The sequence below is a fragment of the Colletotrichum chrysophilum genome, assembly GCF_026319265.1.
Source record: "Colletotrichum chrysophilum strain AFK26 chromosome Unknown scaffold_21, whole genome shotgun sequence".
NCBI classification, from domain to species: Eukaryota; Fungi; Ascomycota; class Sordariomycetes; order Glomerellales; family Glomerellaceae; genus Colletotrichum; species Colletotrichum chrysophilum.
The window spans coordinates 185,127-200,007 of NW_026517308.1; the positions used below are offsets into that span (position 1 = coordinate 185,127).

General features: G+C 54.8%; 1 protein-coding gene across 1 annotated transcript; it reads right to left on the minus strand.

The window, feature by feature from the left end:
* Positions 1-8,852: 8,852 nt before the first annotated feature.
* Positions 8,853-9,734, minus strand: RAS2 (Ras GTPase ras2; the record flags this gene model as incomplete). The annotated part of the gene is made up of 2 exons (XM_053176592.1): positions 8,853-9,470; positions 9,630-9,734. The coding sequence occupies 2 exons, from the start codon at positions 9,732-9,734 to the stop codon at positions 8,853-8,855; spliced, it is 723 nt and encodes a 240-aa protein (XP_053039451.1).
* Between the last annotated feature and the right edge of the window lie 5,147 nt (positions 9,735-14,881).

Here is a 14,881-nt window from a genome sequence, read left to right on the forward strand (position 1 = left end):
TCATACAAATCGAATGCTCTTAGGGGTGAGTTTTCGTTCCCAGCGGTAAGCTCACTCATACGTCGCACTAGAAAAGACAGCAGAGACTCGATTAGCGAGAGCTTGTGCTTCGATCGTCTGTTCCGGGTTGCGTGTTAAAGTAGCCACGGCCGTAACTATGATGGAAAGACGCAGTCTTTCCCATGCGCATAGTGTTGTTGATCCCATGGCCGAGATTACTGTTGAGAATCTAACGATTTTCTGGCTTGTACTCAACATCGAGACAAGTGAGCAGAGTCTATTACTTTCAACTTCGCGACGATATCCCTCAATATCATCTAGGTTCAAAAATACCTAGGACACATTTCATCCGCAGGCCAAAGTGACACTCAGAGACAAATTCAATAACCTCAAATGTACCCGCGAAACTTCCACAAGTAGGACTCAAACTGAGATAAGCTGACTCATGGCCACAAAGCAAGTCACAGACTCCACAGGTCTCATTTATTGGTCATCCAATCCGAGTATGGATATGATATAGGCAGATGTAATACACGTGTAAATAGTTGCAATCTTGTTGCCGAGATAATGGCTGGGTGTCATTCTCACGAGTTGAGGAAAGTTAATGCTACAAGCTTTGCCTCAGCCCTTTCATCAACCACGTAAAGTGCAAACTCAAGCCCGTCACCAACCTCTGATCATATAATAGCATAAATTGCAGGGTTGATCTAGACAAACAAGTACGAGAAGTCCTGGGCGGTATTCACAGTGCCGAGCCGGGTGAAGGGGAAGACAGAGTCGCTTGTTCAGATTTCTTGCCCAATTGAGCAGGCCATGCGATGACTTTGGCTTTGAAAATATCATTACTACAGAACAACGTTACAATGGGTTTAGAACTTTGTCATAAGCGACATTCTCTGAATCAATCTAGTTGACACTGCCACGGCACAAGACTTCTTACCCATGAAGATATACGTACTTTCTGCAATTTGGTATTGCTTCAAGGGCGTAAGCACCGACAATGCTAAAGATTTCCTCTCGTATGAGCCCTCGAAGGGCAATGCCGACTCGTTACCATATCCACCACCCTCTAAGCGCCCTGAACACAGCAACATCACACCATCCGGCGAGGGCCGAAGACAAAAGATCAAACCACTCGTCAAACTCTCTTTTTCCCTCGCCGTACGGCGTCTATTTCCGAATAGTCTCAACACGTGTAAGTCTGCGCCCCGTCACGCCCAGCCGTCACGCCTTACCCCGTGGGCGGTGAGACAGTGGACCTTTGACCGAGTATGCAACGGCCTTCCCGCCGCCTCGCACTACCTTCTCCGGCGTGGGGCCGTCCAAACGACCGGTGAACCTCGCGCTCCATCACACCTTCTCAACAAGGCAATCTTCTTCAGCAGCGACGGACGCATCCCACCCGCAGCGTCGGGCTCGCCCGCTTAAGCAGTCACATAACCCAGAAACCCTTCCCGGGCGGCCTCAACCGGCCCGTGGTCGACCCCCTCCCACCTACCCACGCTGCTCTCTATCTCTGGTACCTTTCTCTAAGATAGTTCACCACGTCCTTAACGCATGAAGCAGTCCTCGCGAAACACACTAGGCGCCCCATCCCCCGGCTCCCCCACGCGGGATGATCGCCAATGGGCACGACCGCCCTCTCGGTGAAGCGATGGTCGGGACATTTCACACGTAAAAGGCAACTATATACGCTGGCTTGACTGATTGATTACCACCATAAGCTGCTAAGCTGCTGCTTGTTCAATAGAGACACACTAAAGCTAGCAGCAACCAGAGGGAAAACAGCTAGAAACCCCGATGGCCGGTTGGGATTATTTGAGTTCAAACTAGCATGCCAAACCCCTGGGCGATTGGTCTCTTCGGAGGAGGATCATACAAAAAGGACAAGGGCCGGTCCTCTGTGCTCCCGACCTCCCGCGGCGCCGCCCCTTTCGCTATTCTCTGGGGATTTCTTAGTTCGCTGCACTGTAAATTAAGAGCGTCCCGACTATTCTTCGTGGACCGCGCAATCGAGATATGATAGAAAACCTGTCACAAGATTTTGACTCTTAGGGGTTTCTCCCTCCCAGCGGCAGTTTCGCCTCGGCTTCTGAACAGTAACAAGGGTTCGGTCGTTACCGACATGCGAGCGGTCCAGAAACCTGGGGCGGGATTGAAGGATCGTCAAAGCAAGACCCCTTTTCCCCCCCTTCTTCTCCATGAATCCCTCGACTTGGCAACACGAATACCGAGGAAAAGTAGAGAAGAGGTAGGGGAGAGCTCACCGTGAAAGAGCCCGGTACGAGCAACGCGATCTCGTCACCGGAGTCCAATCCGAAATCCTCGCCAACCCGCCAAAGTACCCAACTGCCAGACCACCAACCCCCGTCATCCCCTCCAACCAAGACGACGGTCGTCCATCGACGAAGTCCTCCCGTCCGAGATCCGCGTAAGCCAAGCATCTCCCGGAACGAAGAGGCCAGAACCCCCGGTGTGGCATGCCGTATCTCCCTTGCCCTCGAGGATTCCTCCGTCTGAACGCCGGGCCAAACCAGAACCAATCCCTCGCTCTGGGCAGGCAAAAAAGGCCACTCAACCCTCTCTCTCTCCCCCGTCGTCCCTAACGCAAGTCGCGCCTTTCACGCCCACAAAAAGCCGCGCCTGCTCCGACAAGGGTCCTGACTCGTTCGCACCGCAATCCCTACGAGTTTCTCTTTCGATTTGAGAAAAAAAAGAGACACAGAGAGAGAGACAACCTCTCTCCCACCCACATGTTGCTGGGTACATGAACCCCCCAGGCGGGCGCCCGAGGTTCTCAGAAGAAGTCAGACAGAGAGTGCGAGCGTGGTGGTTGCGTTGCCCGTACTTGGAACGAGGTTGGCGACTCGAGCGCAGAGCACCTTCCGGATTGGGCGTTGTCAAGACGTGGGGAAGGGAACTTGTATCTGTACGTTTGCTTCACCGGACTGTATCAATTGACCAATCAAGAAGCGGGCGCGGGAATATCAGTGAGCAAACAAGACACAGGAAAAAAACAGCGCAATATTGGCGTTATGGCTCCCGCTCAATTGGTTCGGGACTTTGGTGCAGTGTTCAGGGTAAGGGTCCCAGCGAGGAGGATGGACAATATCCAGTGCCGGATTTGGTGATGGGTGAGGTTGTATCCAGACGCAGCACCAGGAAGAATTGGGGACCCCGAGAATGGGAAATAGACCGCCGGTCTGGATGCCGATCTTCAGTTCTTCTCACCTGACAAACATTGTCAGTGCGGAAAGACGTCCAGGAACCACCTCGTAGAAAGGCGGCCTTTTCCCTCTGTTTTGTTCTGTGGTGTACAGTACTTCATTCAGCGTGCCTAACGAACTGATCTGCGAAACCCCGTTTATTCCAGCCGCGGCTGGTTCCAACGGCCGGGCTAACTGGGCGCCCAAGCAGAAAAATGATACCTGACCTCTGTAAGGGTGGTTCCCTGCTCCCGGGTCCGAACCAATATTTGTCCATCAGAGGATGGATGGGGAGGGGGGAGAGTAGTTTTCTGCTCGGTGTGGGAACATTGACGGTGGCTTGTCACATCTGCAATATAGCGACGATAGCGACGAGAACCAGAACGAGCAGATGCGCACACACGCACTGTAGAAGAAGACAGAAGATGGACTGGTCTTAGCCGAAGATCACGCGTTCGAAGCGAAATGCGGTGAAACGTAACCCGGACGTCTGGCTCTTGGGTCCTCGTTGGCCGTCCGGTAATGCGGGCCCCCCTGGCTGGCTGCCTTTTTTATTTTGTGCCCTTGTCTATCCGTAAATTGACGGGCTTTTATCTGATGCTGCAATGGGAAAACTTATCAGAGCTGAGCCTCGGGAGCACAAGGGCGAGAGAGAGCGAGAAAGAGGAAGGCCAAGGGTAAAAAGAAGGAACAGCGGCTCTTTGATATTGTGCAGGGGACTGGCGAGGGGGGTTGGCTCTGAATGATACGCTGCGGAGTAATGGAGCTCCAAGGGGATGGCCCGGGACAAGAAGACAGAGAAAACGGCAAATGATGAGCTGCCGTTGGTTCCAAGAAGACGAAGCGACGACTTGGCAACCGCCCTCTCTTCACCAACAGGAGAAGAGGACAGGAAAGGCGGTTGGCTGAGTTTGCTGGGTTTGCTGGAAGGACGCCTGTTTCTTAGCGCGGTACGGATACCAGAGTCTGGATAGACGGCGGCGGCGGCGGTTGGCTACACCGACCTCTCACCTTCGAGGCGACCCTCACCTGGAGCTACCCCGAACCTTGACGCTTCGGTGGGAACGTTACCGAGGACGGCATATCCGCCCAGTGCCCCCGAGGTGGCCTCCAAACATGGCGCTGGCGACACTGCGAGGTACAAGTCTACATTTGCTGAGCTCCCTTCCCGCACGTTGTACCCGACGTGCCGACCAAGCATCGGCCCCCTCCCGGGTCGGCAAGCCGAGTGAAAGTGAAGGGGGGTTATCTCCAATGGTTTGTCCGTGGCATAATGCAGCTCTTGCATTCTACAGCATTCTGCAGAGTCTCGACTACTACACAGTACTATGTATTTCCAAGGAAACCTGGTTAGATACGGTGAAGACCTGGAGACAAGATGAGAGACCGACCGAGAGTCAAGACTCAAAGAGCCACAGCCAAAATTGTGGAAAGAAAACCACCATGAAAAAAAAAAAAAGAGGATCAACACGACCCAAGCATGTCAAAATGGGACACACCACACAACCACAGGCAGAACCACGAGTTACAACGACGCAGCATCCGGCCCCTCCTCCGGACGCATGGCGCACGGACAGCATACCGGCTCCAGCTCCCGTGTTCCGTGGGCTCGGACTCTCTTTATTCTGGCTGCTTCAAGCTTGCCGTTCCGCCCGCCCATGATCCCTTCCTTTGTCTGCTGCGTCCCTCGCTCACTCGACTCTCGGTGTAATCAATCCTTCGACTAGGCCTAGGGATTACGTACGCCAGCGAGAGAATGAGAGTAGACTCGGTGATTCTCCGCAAGGCAGTTGCGTAGACAGTACCACCCAGGTAGAGCAGTGTACATGTGTCGTGCGTGCAACGTGCTTGAGGGGGAGAGAGGTTTGAGCCCTCTTAAGCAGAGCGACATATTGCAGTTTTGGTGAAACGACGTGTTAGCTGGTAATGCTGTGTCAATATATGTGTGAGACTGCCCTTTAGTTGCAAAACAGGTTAAAGGATGGATGGGTGAGGGAAGGGCGGGAGGGTTGCAGTGCATGCGGCCAGAGTCGTTAACGCCATGCAGGAAGTGCGCAGCAGCAGTTCGTGGTCCTTCTTTTTTGCCTATTCTAAGAGTAGCTCAGTTTTTGGGGACGGAAGTCAGAGGAAAAAGTAAGACAAAAATAACAATTGATGAGAGAACGGTTCTCTATGCCCGAGGTATGTTGGGCTTTTTGCTTGCCTGGACGACGGCGCATGGGAAGCATGTGCTCGACCAACCCGTTCGGACCTTGTCGAGGCTCTGCAACACACTGCTTGGCCCGTTCCATCTCTAGAGCAGTTTCCTGTAACCATGGCACTTCCAACAAGGCATGTTGAGTGAGGTAAAACCCATAGAGCCCAGCCCAAAGACCACCCACAACTGCAACATCGCGCGAATGTTGTTACACTCGGTTGCCATGGTCAACAACAGCATGCTTCCTTTCACATCCAACCTTCCTCCCGCAAACGCCGTCATCATAGCCTCATACCCCCATAACATGACATCAGAATCTTAAAAACAAACTCCCTTCAACATTCCGCAACCCGGGCAGAATGTCATTGACCCAGCACCCTCACTCACACAACGACAAAATTTCATCCAAACTCGCGTTATACTTTTCGCCCAGAGTTGCTTATCTCCTCTTCCCCTCCATCACGCGCCAGCGTCCCTTGAGGAGGACGAGAAGGAAGAGAGGGGGACAAAAAGCCGAAGCTAGTGCAGACGGCGCAAAAAGACGACGAGCGGCGTTCAAGCGGCCCCGACCCCCGATCTCAACAAGCTTCCCTCAAGTGTTCATCAACTCACCCACACCTAAAAATCATGTTTATCTCGTCCACCGTCATCGTCATCCAAGAAACGCTTTGGCCCATCGTTCCCCTCCTCATACTCCTTTCTCCCCCTTCGCTCCCGTCTAGCCAACAACGCCGCCCCCGCAAGGGTCCGTGAAGATCAAGCTTGAACGACCCCAACTCTATCATGGTTCGCCAAGTGCTCCATTGACAATGGCAAAAACAACCCATTACATTCCCTGCATCAACGCACAGTACCACTCGTGACGGGACTCAAACGTTGCAAAGCCCCAGTATCAGGGTGAAAGAAGAGACGCGAGTAAGCAGGATTGCGAGCCAGTAAATCGCCTCCAACATCCCAATCTCTCTCCCAAAGTCCCCCACGACGATCCCAACTAGCAACTCCTACCTCCAAAGATAGTGCTAGACCCCAAAGACCCCGGAGCGTCCCCCGAGCCTCTAACCCGCCGTCAAAAAAACATCTCCAACCGCCAAGCGCGCCGCCGTTCAGCCATCAAACCCACCCCCCCGTCACCACCCCATACAACCTCGTCTCCCTTACGCCAGTCCTAACGAAACGAAACACAACTCATCACTCTGCCTCTCTCAATCTCACTCTGCGCGTCCCGAACACCCTCCACAAACTAGCCTCCAACCACCACTCCCATCACATCAAACCCCCCCCCCCGTCTCCCCCATCGTTCATCGCTAGTCTCTTAGCCTCCGCAGGACCCCTTCCCCGGCAGTCCTAAAAACGTACGATACCGCTCCAGCCCGTCTGTCCAGACTAAATCAGGGAAACGCCTCTCAAAGAACAGGAAGGATCGCCTTGCTGGCGCCCCCTCCAAAAGAGAGAAAAAGACAAATCTGTCAGACGCGGCAGTCTTTCCCTGCTAAACCGGAGCTCGTTCCCCACGAATAGTGGTGTCTCAAACATAATTCAGGGGATATCAGGCCTCAATGGGAAGACCAGAAAATGCATGTGCCTGTACCTCCTCGTGTATCTCAACCGACTTGCCAACGTGCCCGTTCCTAAGCCTCAGCCACAGAGTGAAGAAAGCACAATGCCATTCTCTGACAGCCGCATCACAAACCAGAACATGCACTCTACTCAGCACCGGCCCCTAAGCCACTCACTCCCGAACATCATGGAAACACAGCGACGCCTCTCCGCTCTTCCCACTACATCTGAAGCCCTCGTATAGAGTAGTAAACAAAAACTCCCAACCGTTCCTCTGAAATCCAAAGAAAGCCGTAACGTAAGCCTCACGGATAACCCACCACCACAAAGGGGGGTTCCCCAGAGGCACTAGCCACCCGCACGTCCAAACGCCCACCAACACCACCACAACAGCAAACTAATCGACATCCCACCAAACAACCATTAGTCGAAACAGCCCTCAAAACCACAGACCAAAACCAATCGACCCATCCCCCAAAGAAAGGCAGACCGCGTGTAAATGTTTGACAACTTGACACTTGACGTTTGACATCTCACCTTGTCGCCGCCGTTAGACCCAAACAACATGGAAACGAAAAAAAAGCCAACACTAGCAGCCATCAATCCCAGTCCTGTCTTACGCGTCCGGCCCAATACCGCGGACCACATCGCGGCCATTGTCAAAAAAGAAATCACCCGAGGCCCGACTACCACCCTCATCTCACCCGACCAGCCAACACACCCTCACAAGGCAACAACCACCACCCTTCGGAACGGGGCAAATACGTCTGTCTGCTCTCTCTTGCCGGCGAGCGATCCCGACGGGGCGGAAATCGCGGGGTACAGCGGAAGAGACCGTGCCGCCGCCACCAACCCCAGTCTCCAGCCAAGAAAACTGCATGTTGAAGAAGGTAGAAGAGCGCAAATAGGGAAAACGAACATACTTTCCGAGCGCTGCAACGTAGCTGTTTCCCGATATATACATGATTTGCTCTTTAGTCAGCTCCGGGGGGTGGGTGGTGGTGCTGTAGGTCGGTTATCCGCTTGGGGTAAAGGATCCCGGCACGGCGCGGCGCAACGGCAAAACATCAAAAGAAGTAGGGTCAAAACTGTTGGACGGATAACGTAGATTCAACGAGAAAGAAGTCTGCCTATCCCGGATGTTCTAGCTACATCCCACGAGGGGACCGACATCTCAACGTGGTACCTCCAAAGAGACTCGTTCTGGGCCTGGAGCAACGGCCAGAAGAGTAACAGAAAAAAGTGGTGTCGGTATACACAGATTAGAGCTCGCTCCATGTCCCCATAATCTCCCTGCTTCCTGCTGGTTCCTCCGTATTCATCTCTTTCCTCCTCTCTCCTATCCTCGCGTGAAGAAGAATCCAGCCACAACATATGAACAATCCGGAGGTCGAAGTTGGCAAATACGTGGCATCATTTTCTTTTGCGACCGGGTAGACGTCGAAAAAAGGCCCGCGAGACACAGACTCCTATAACACCACCAGCTTGCCCTCATGTGTTTGGGAATGAACAAAAAATGGAAGTCCCAGTCTGCCCAAAGGTTTGGTTGAAAAACTCAAGAAACCTACGCCCCAGAATATGCCTCTCTCTTTTCGTGCGCCGTTCGCCCAATGGGGAGCTGGTTGTTCATCCATGACGTGTGGGGAAATGTCCGAATCGTCTTCAAAGCAGAACTCGAAATCTCATGCGTCCAATAGTCGTGGCCGATGACGGCCTTTGCCAGCCGCTTCTCTAATGCTGGCAATCATCAAGTCGTGACGTGGAAAATGCTTGTGCCTCGCGGCAGTAGGACCCGTCGGATTTGCGAATCGAATGGATCGGGGCCGGGGCTGCGGATCCGAGCAAGTCCGTCGATAAGGGAACAAAGGTAGGTATTGGCGTTGTGGCCGACATCACAAGACGACGCATTTGCTCTTGCCTTCCCTTCTCCCCCCTTTGCGGCGATAACGGTCGCCACCCTCCTTGTCGTCGTATCTCGCACCGGCATCGCCGTTGATCGGTCGGGTGCTGCTGCGTCCGCCGGGTTGAGGCCGGGAAGCTGCCTGTCGCTGCCTCCGCAGTATTCTGACAACGTCGTAGAAGGCCTTCTCGACGTTTATGCAGTTCTTGGCCGACGCCTCGACGAATTCGCAACCGAGCTCGCGGGCTAGGGCGTGGCCCTCTTGTGTCGATACCTCTCTTTCGGTGACTCTGTCGCTCTTGTTGCCGACAAGCATGATGGGTACGGGCGCTTGAGGGCTGGCTGCGGAGATGGGCGAGCCCGGGTATGAGGGCGACGATGCACATGATTCCTTGACTCGCTGGATCTGATGATGGAAGCGCTTGATTCGTGAGAAGGACGACCGTGATGAGATGCTGTAGACGAGGACAAAGCCTTCTCCATCTCGAATCCATTGATCTCGAAGGGCTGTGTACTCTTCTTGGCCGGCGGTATCGAGAACCTCAAGCATGCATGCTTGACCATCGATGACAACTTGCTTGCGGTACGAGTCCTCGATCGTGGGGTCGTACTGTTTTCGGGGAAAGCACGGTCAGCGGGCGGCTCTGGGCGGCGACAAAGGCGGGGGAGGGCGATTGAGAGAAAGAAAAGCAGGCGAAATCAAAGACGAAACAATCACGGTGCGATGCAGAAGGAACGAAGGCGAAAAGGGAGAGGGAAGGCGACTTACTGTTTCCACGAAGTGTTGCAAGCAGAGCTGGATTGTCAAAGCGGTCTTCCCCACGCCGCCGTCGCCCAGGACCACCAACTTGTACAGCACCATTTTTCCCGCCATGATGGGCAACTATGTGGGAATGACAACAGAAGAATGCGACCGAGAGAGTGCGTCAAAATCAGCTCGCTCGATTGACGATGAATGACTGGAGATTCAAGCGAGTCGGGTAGAGGAGGCGATTCGCGGGGGGCGGAATGGAGGGGGTGGTTCGTCGGTGGTGGTTGTGAAGGTGGTAGTGGTGGAGGAAAGGACGACGAACGCCAGTGTTGGTCGAGTCGATTATAGGATAGGTAAGGTAAGAAAAAAAAAAAAGGGTAAGGTAGGCAGGTAGGTAAGGTAGGTAACGAGTGGTAGGTAGGTAGTGGAGGTAAGGCGGCGGCAGGCGGCGGCGGTGGTGGTGGTGGTGGTGGTGGTGGTGGTACCAAGTAATAGTAAGAAGAAGTTGGGAGTAAGGTAGGAGCCCAAATGTTGCGGGTTGGATTTTGCAGCCCGAGCCCTGGACGTGGACAGTGGATTCTCCTCAGCAGACTGGTGGATTGGATCGACCGGACTGGACCCGACAGCAGTCAGTACAGGTACGTAGCGGCAGCGGTAGCAGTAGTATCAGCGGCGGAGGGGGAGCAAAGCAACAGCACTGTGACCGGGGGGGTGGCAGAACGCAAACTCGAGGGCGGATGGACTGCGGGCTGGCTGGATTGGGCTTGGTTGGCTGGGCGTGGCACCTGGCACCTAGGTGGCAGGTGGCAGATTGGCAGGCCCCCGGCAGGATGCGGGTAAGGTAACGGGAGGAAGAGTAGAGCAGCAAAAAAGGGACAGGAGTAGCAGGACTGACCTGACTGACCTGACTGACTTGACGCGCAGGACTGGCAGGTTGACAGGCTGCGCGGTGTCGACGAATGAATGTGTCGTGCCGTTCGCGCGTGTGTGTGATGCGTGTGTGGTGTGGTGTGTGTGTACGTGTGTGTCCCGCCTGCTTTGTGTTGTGTGCGGTGCGTGCTCTCTCGCGAGTCCCTCTTCTCTCGTTCTTCTGTCTTCTCAAATGTGCTGCGAGTGGAGACGTGGAATGGCAGTGTGAGAGCGAGAGCACCTCAGAATGAATGGACAGGCGGGTCTAGCTTGGGACCTGGGCGTGTGTTAGATGCTTGGGTAGGGAGAAGGATGATACCGGGATAAAGGCGAAGCGGAGCGGAGGCGCACAGCCGACTGTTGGCTAGCTTGCTCCTCTCCTGAGAGGCTGTCAACCCTCGCTACCTCCACGCGCCAACCCGAGCCACCCAGCTCTGGCTCTGTACCCGCCGTGACTTGGGCTGCCCGGGATGGGACGGGGAAGGGAAGGGGAGGGGGGCTCGACGAGGGGACCAGGGGAGGATGGCGGATTGGAGACTCCAACCCACTCTCAGCAAGCAACTGCAGTTGCAACTCCACGTTGGGGGTTTGCTGGCAGCGGCGCGGCGGACAGAGCAAAGCAGAGCAGAGCAGAGCAGAGCAGTGCCAGGACGAGGCACCAGCAACAGCATCAGCAGCAAAAGAAGAAGCAGAAGCCAGCCCGCAGCCTTAGCCCGCGATCCAGTCCAGCCCAACCTGGCTTGCTCGGCAGTAGACAACAAAAAGGTACGTAGTGGTGAGGCAAGGTGAAGGTAGGTAAGGTAGGTGGTAGGTAGCGTACGTATGCAGTGCCGCAAGGAAGGGTACCTGACTACCAGGCGCTGAGGCCTGGTCGGAGAACGTACCTGGCTTGTTGATGTATCCGTCCTGCCCTCTCTACTGCCGTGGCCCCGACCACGATGAATCGGTCAGTAGGCACGAATTCCTTGCTTGAGACAGGGTACTGTGTCTTCCAGGTTGTTGGTAGGTAAGCTTTGGCCAGTCTCGAGTGGTGGATGTTGGTGAGACGTTGGTAGACAGCGGCCAAGGCCGTTGGTCGAATGGGATTGATGAAAGCCGTAGCGCGCGGGCGTAGTTAATATGATGGCATCCAGGTCGTACGGGCGTCAGCCTCCAATGGCGATGCAGATGTCAGCAAGCCTAAGCTAAGGAAGGTATTCGTTCGTACGGGGCGACACCCGGGACGGAATCTGCGGAAGGATGAAGCTGGGCTTGGATCGCTGAACGGACGTCGACACGCGAAAAAGAGACGGCGCCGGCGATGGCGGTAGGTAGTGGATTTTGGGCAATGCAACAAATAACAGTCGCAGAAGTCGAGACTCGAGTGAGGTATCCGTAAGGTGAGGTGGGCAAGACCGAAGACCGTATGGCTGACTGGAGGGGAAGGAACGACGCAGCAGGGCAATCAACGGGGTAGGAGGGGCAGTATCCAGGGATAAGGCCGGCGACGGGACGAGGAAAGCCAGCAAAAACGCTGTTTGGTCTGCGCTCGGTCCAGCCAGCGGGTTGTTCCTCACAGAATAGGGACTTAGGTAAGGAAGGTACGGATATGGAGGTAGCTGCTAGCGTGCTGGCGTCGGGTCGTCGGTGTCGAATATGACAAAGCGAGAAAAGATGCGAACCCTTCGCGAGCCTCGCAGCAATTTGGCTGGCATTATATCGTCACGTCTACGATGCGCAGTGCGGTATGGGCAAGTTTCTCGTCTGGTAGTGATGCAGAAGTTGGGCATATGGGATTCAAATGCCTCCTGCTTGTTGCAGCAAAGCACCATCCATGCAATGCAGGCCAGGTTGTTGCTTCTTTCTGCGGTGCTCCTGATGTCAGATGGATTTGAGATTTGGCCCGTTTCTTCTTCTTCATCCCGCGTCGATGAGCGTCGATTTAGTTACTTCTGCTGCATTACTAGTACGGTATATTGGACATGCAGCAAACGGTTACATCGAGAGGAAGGAAAGGGCCTGCCACCTTATCCACCCTGCCTTCCCAACTTGCTTCCTCCCACAACCTAGGTAGGCACCTTAGGTAAGTGCAAACGTCAGGTAGCGAAATGCTCTTTCCTTGTCTTCTCGCGATGTCTTAGGTAATAAGGCGATCGTCGCCTCACTTCGCTCCCATCCCATCGTCAATATTGATGTCGCGGCACCTTCCACCGACCTATCTCCTAGGCCGAAGCCTCGAGTCCACAGGCTGGCTGGTGGCTGATGCTCCTGCGCAAGGACGCACTCAACATCCATAGCTTATCCACAGCCACAACCAGCAAACCCATGCTCCGAGTTGAGGGTCCCGTCTTCCATACCTACCTGGAGCTCCACCACAAGTCCGAGGAGGCTCAGCAGATGGATGACTCGGAGAAGCATCGATGGCATGGACACACCTGCCGTGGTATCGACGGACCTTTTCCTGTCGAGCTTGAAGCGTGCCAGGTGACGTTTGTCGCTCTCAACCTGGACCTTAGCAACCGGGGCCCGAAGTTGGAGCTGCAGCCGGTCTGCGGCTTGACCAGCTGTGTGTTCCCTACTCCCACATTAGCGCCACAGTCCTAACGAACTGCCCAGTCTTGGGCCCAATTGACAGCCCGCCTCAAGGTCGCACATCCCGCTGTGACGCAGCCGCCCATGCCTTCCGCGCACACGCCACACACACACACCCGTCAACACACACACTCGCACCTCTGGCTGCAAACCAGCTCGCCGTACACATGCTATTGGCCAAGACAAACTCTACTTGCTTGCCGTTGCTCGCTCGACACACCTGTCCTACAAGTCTCTACCTCTACCTAAGGGTCCTGGACGACCGCCAGTACCAACCAAGACAAGTCTTGCCGGAATCGGTCACCTTTCGCGTGTAACTGAAGAACAAGGTTGGCCTTTCCTCCGTTGGCCGAGGTATTACTGAATATCTGTCGTCTACCGTCCGTCTGCCGACTGCCATGGCCCGAACGACAACCGTCGATGCCTTATTACCAACATGGTTTTTGGAGGGAGGCTGTGGCACCAGTATTTTTTTTGACAGAAAACCCTGCGTTTGTGTCTGCGCCAAACCAAGCCGACGCCCGCCGTCTTGTCGTCTGCCCTACACCTACACGCTAACGTCTTCGTACCGCAACCTGGCACTGGCATCTGCATCCGCGGAGTCCTTGGACCTGGACGGGGCCTAGACGGTGTCCACCGGTCAGGAGAACCCGCCGTTCCTGTGCTCTCTTGCATGACAAGGACTAATCCAACATGTTACATCCACGGCCAACGAGTCCCATTGAGCGAGCAACTGCACCTGTCAGCAACCTTGGACTTGGGCAGTATGGCTCTCCAAACTCCAACTCTTGCAATGCACCTGCCACAACTGCCATTCGCAGATCCAGATACAGTACAACCGCCGACATCAACCACCTCCTCACCTCGAGTTCGCATTACAGCCGCTCTACTGACTTGCCCTGGTCTGGTATCTCTGTCCGACCCGCCCTTACCCAAGTCGGTTAACGCGTGAGGCGAGAAGAACGACGAGGTCTTGAAGCTGGGCTGCCCCGGACCCGGAACTACGCCCGGCCCTGGACCTAGAACGGTGGCCGCGAGGCAAACAACACCGTTGACGACTCACGCCGGGAAATCGATTCAAACAAACTAATGGACCGAGATCCAGACCAGTCTGGCCGATACAGCCCATCGTCCATTGATATCGTTCGCCTCACTGATTGTCAGATGATGCCATCTGGCCTACAGCTGTTAGGCTTCCGTGCTAAGGGTAGCTACCCCAGCTTTGCATCTCAGTTGGACGAGCCACCCGGTACCATTTCCATAGCTTCATGGAGCCAATATCCACGACGCATCACGCACCCTCATCTCGTATTGCGCTTCGGGGCACGAGCCTCCCAAGGGCAACTCAAGGCGACGGCGTACGACTTGTTTCTGTATAGGTGGCACGTTCTCGACGTACGTGTGCGTTCTCTGTTCATTCGTCAATGCAGACGCAGAGAAAACCGTCTGAAGCATGTTCCCCACGCCGTCTGGACATTGACCATTCATCCTCACTGGCAGACTCAGACTCGCATCGCTCATGCCACACGGCACCCAGGCACCTAGGCTCGTCTCCAGACGTCAAATTCTACTGGACAATTGGTTCCCGTCCCCCCAAGAAAGCTGCCCACCGAATGTCCACATTGCACACTAGCACCGCAGCTGCTGCATGCACCTCACAGACCACCTGTCCGCTAATCCTCCTCGCATCACCCATCAGCAAGCATCTTCAAGCACCACAAGTCGGGTCGGCAGCCCAGCAAGGTGCTGACCGAACCTTTAGATGCCGCGATGGCTGCCCTTGCCAGCCA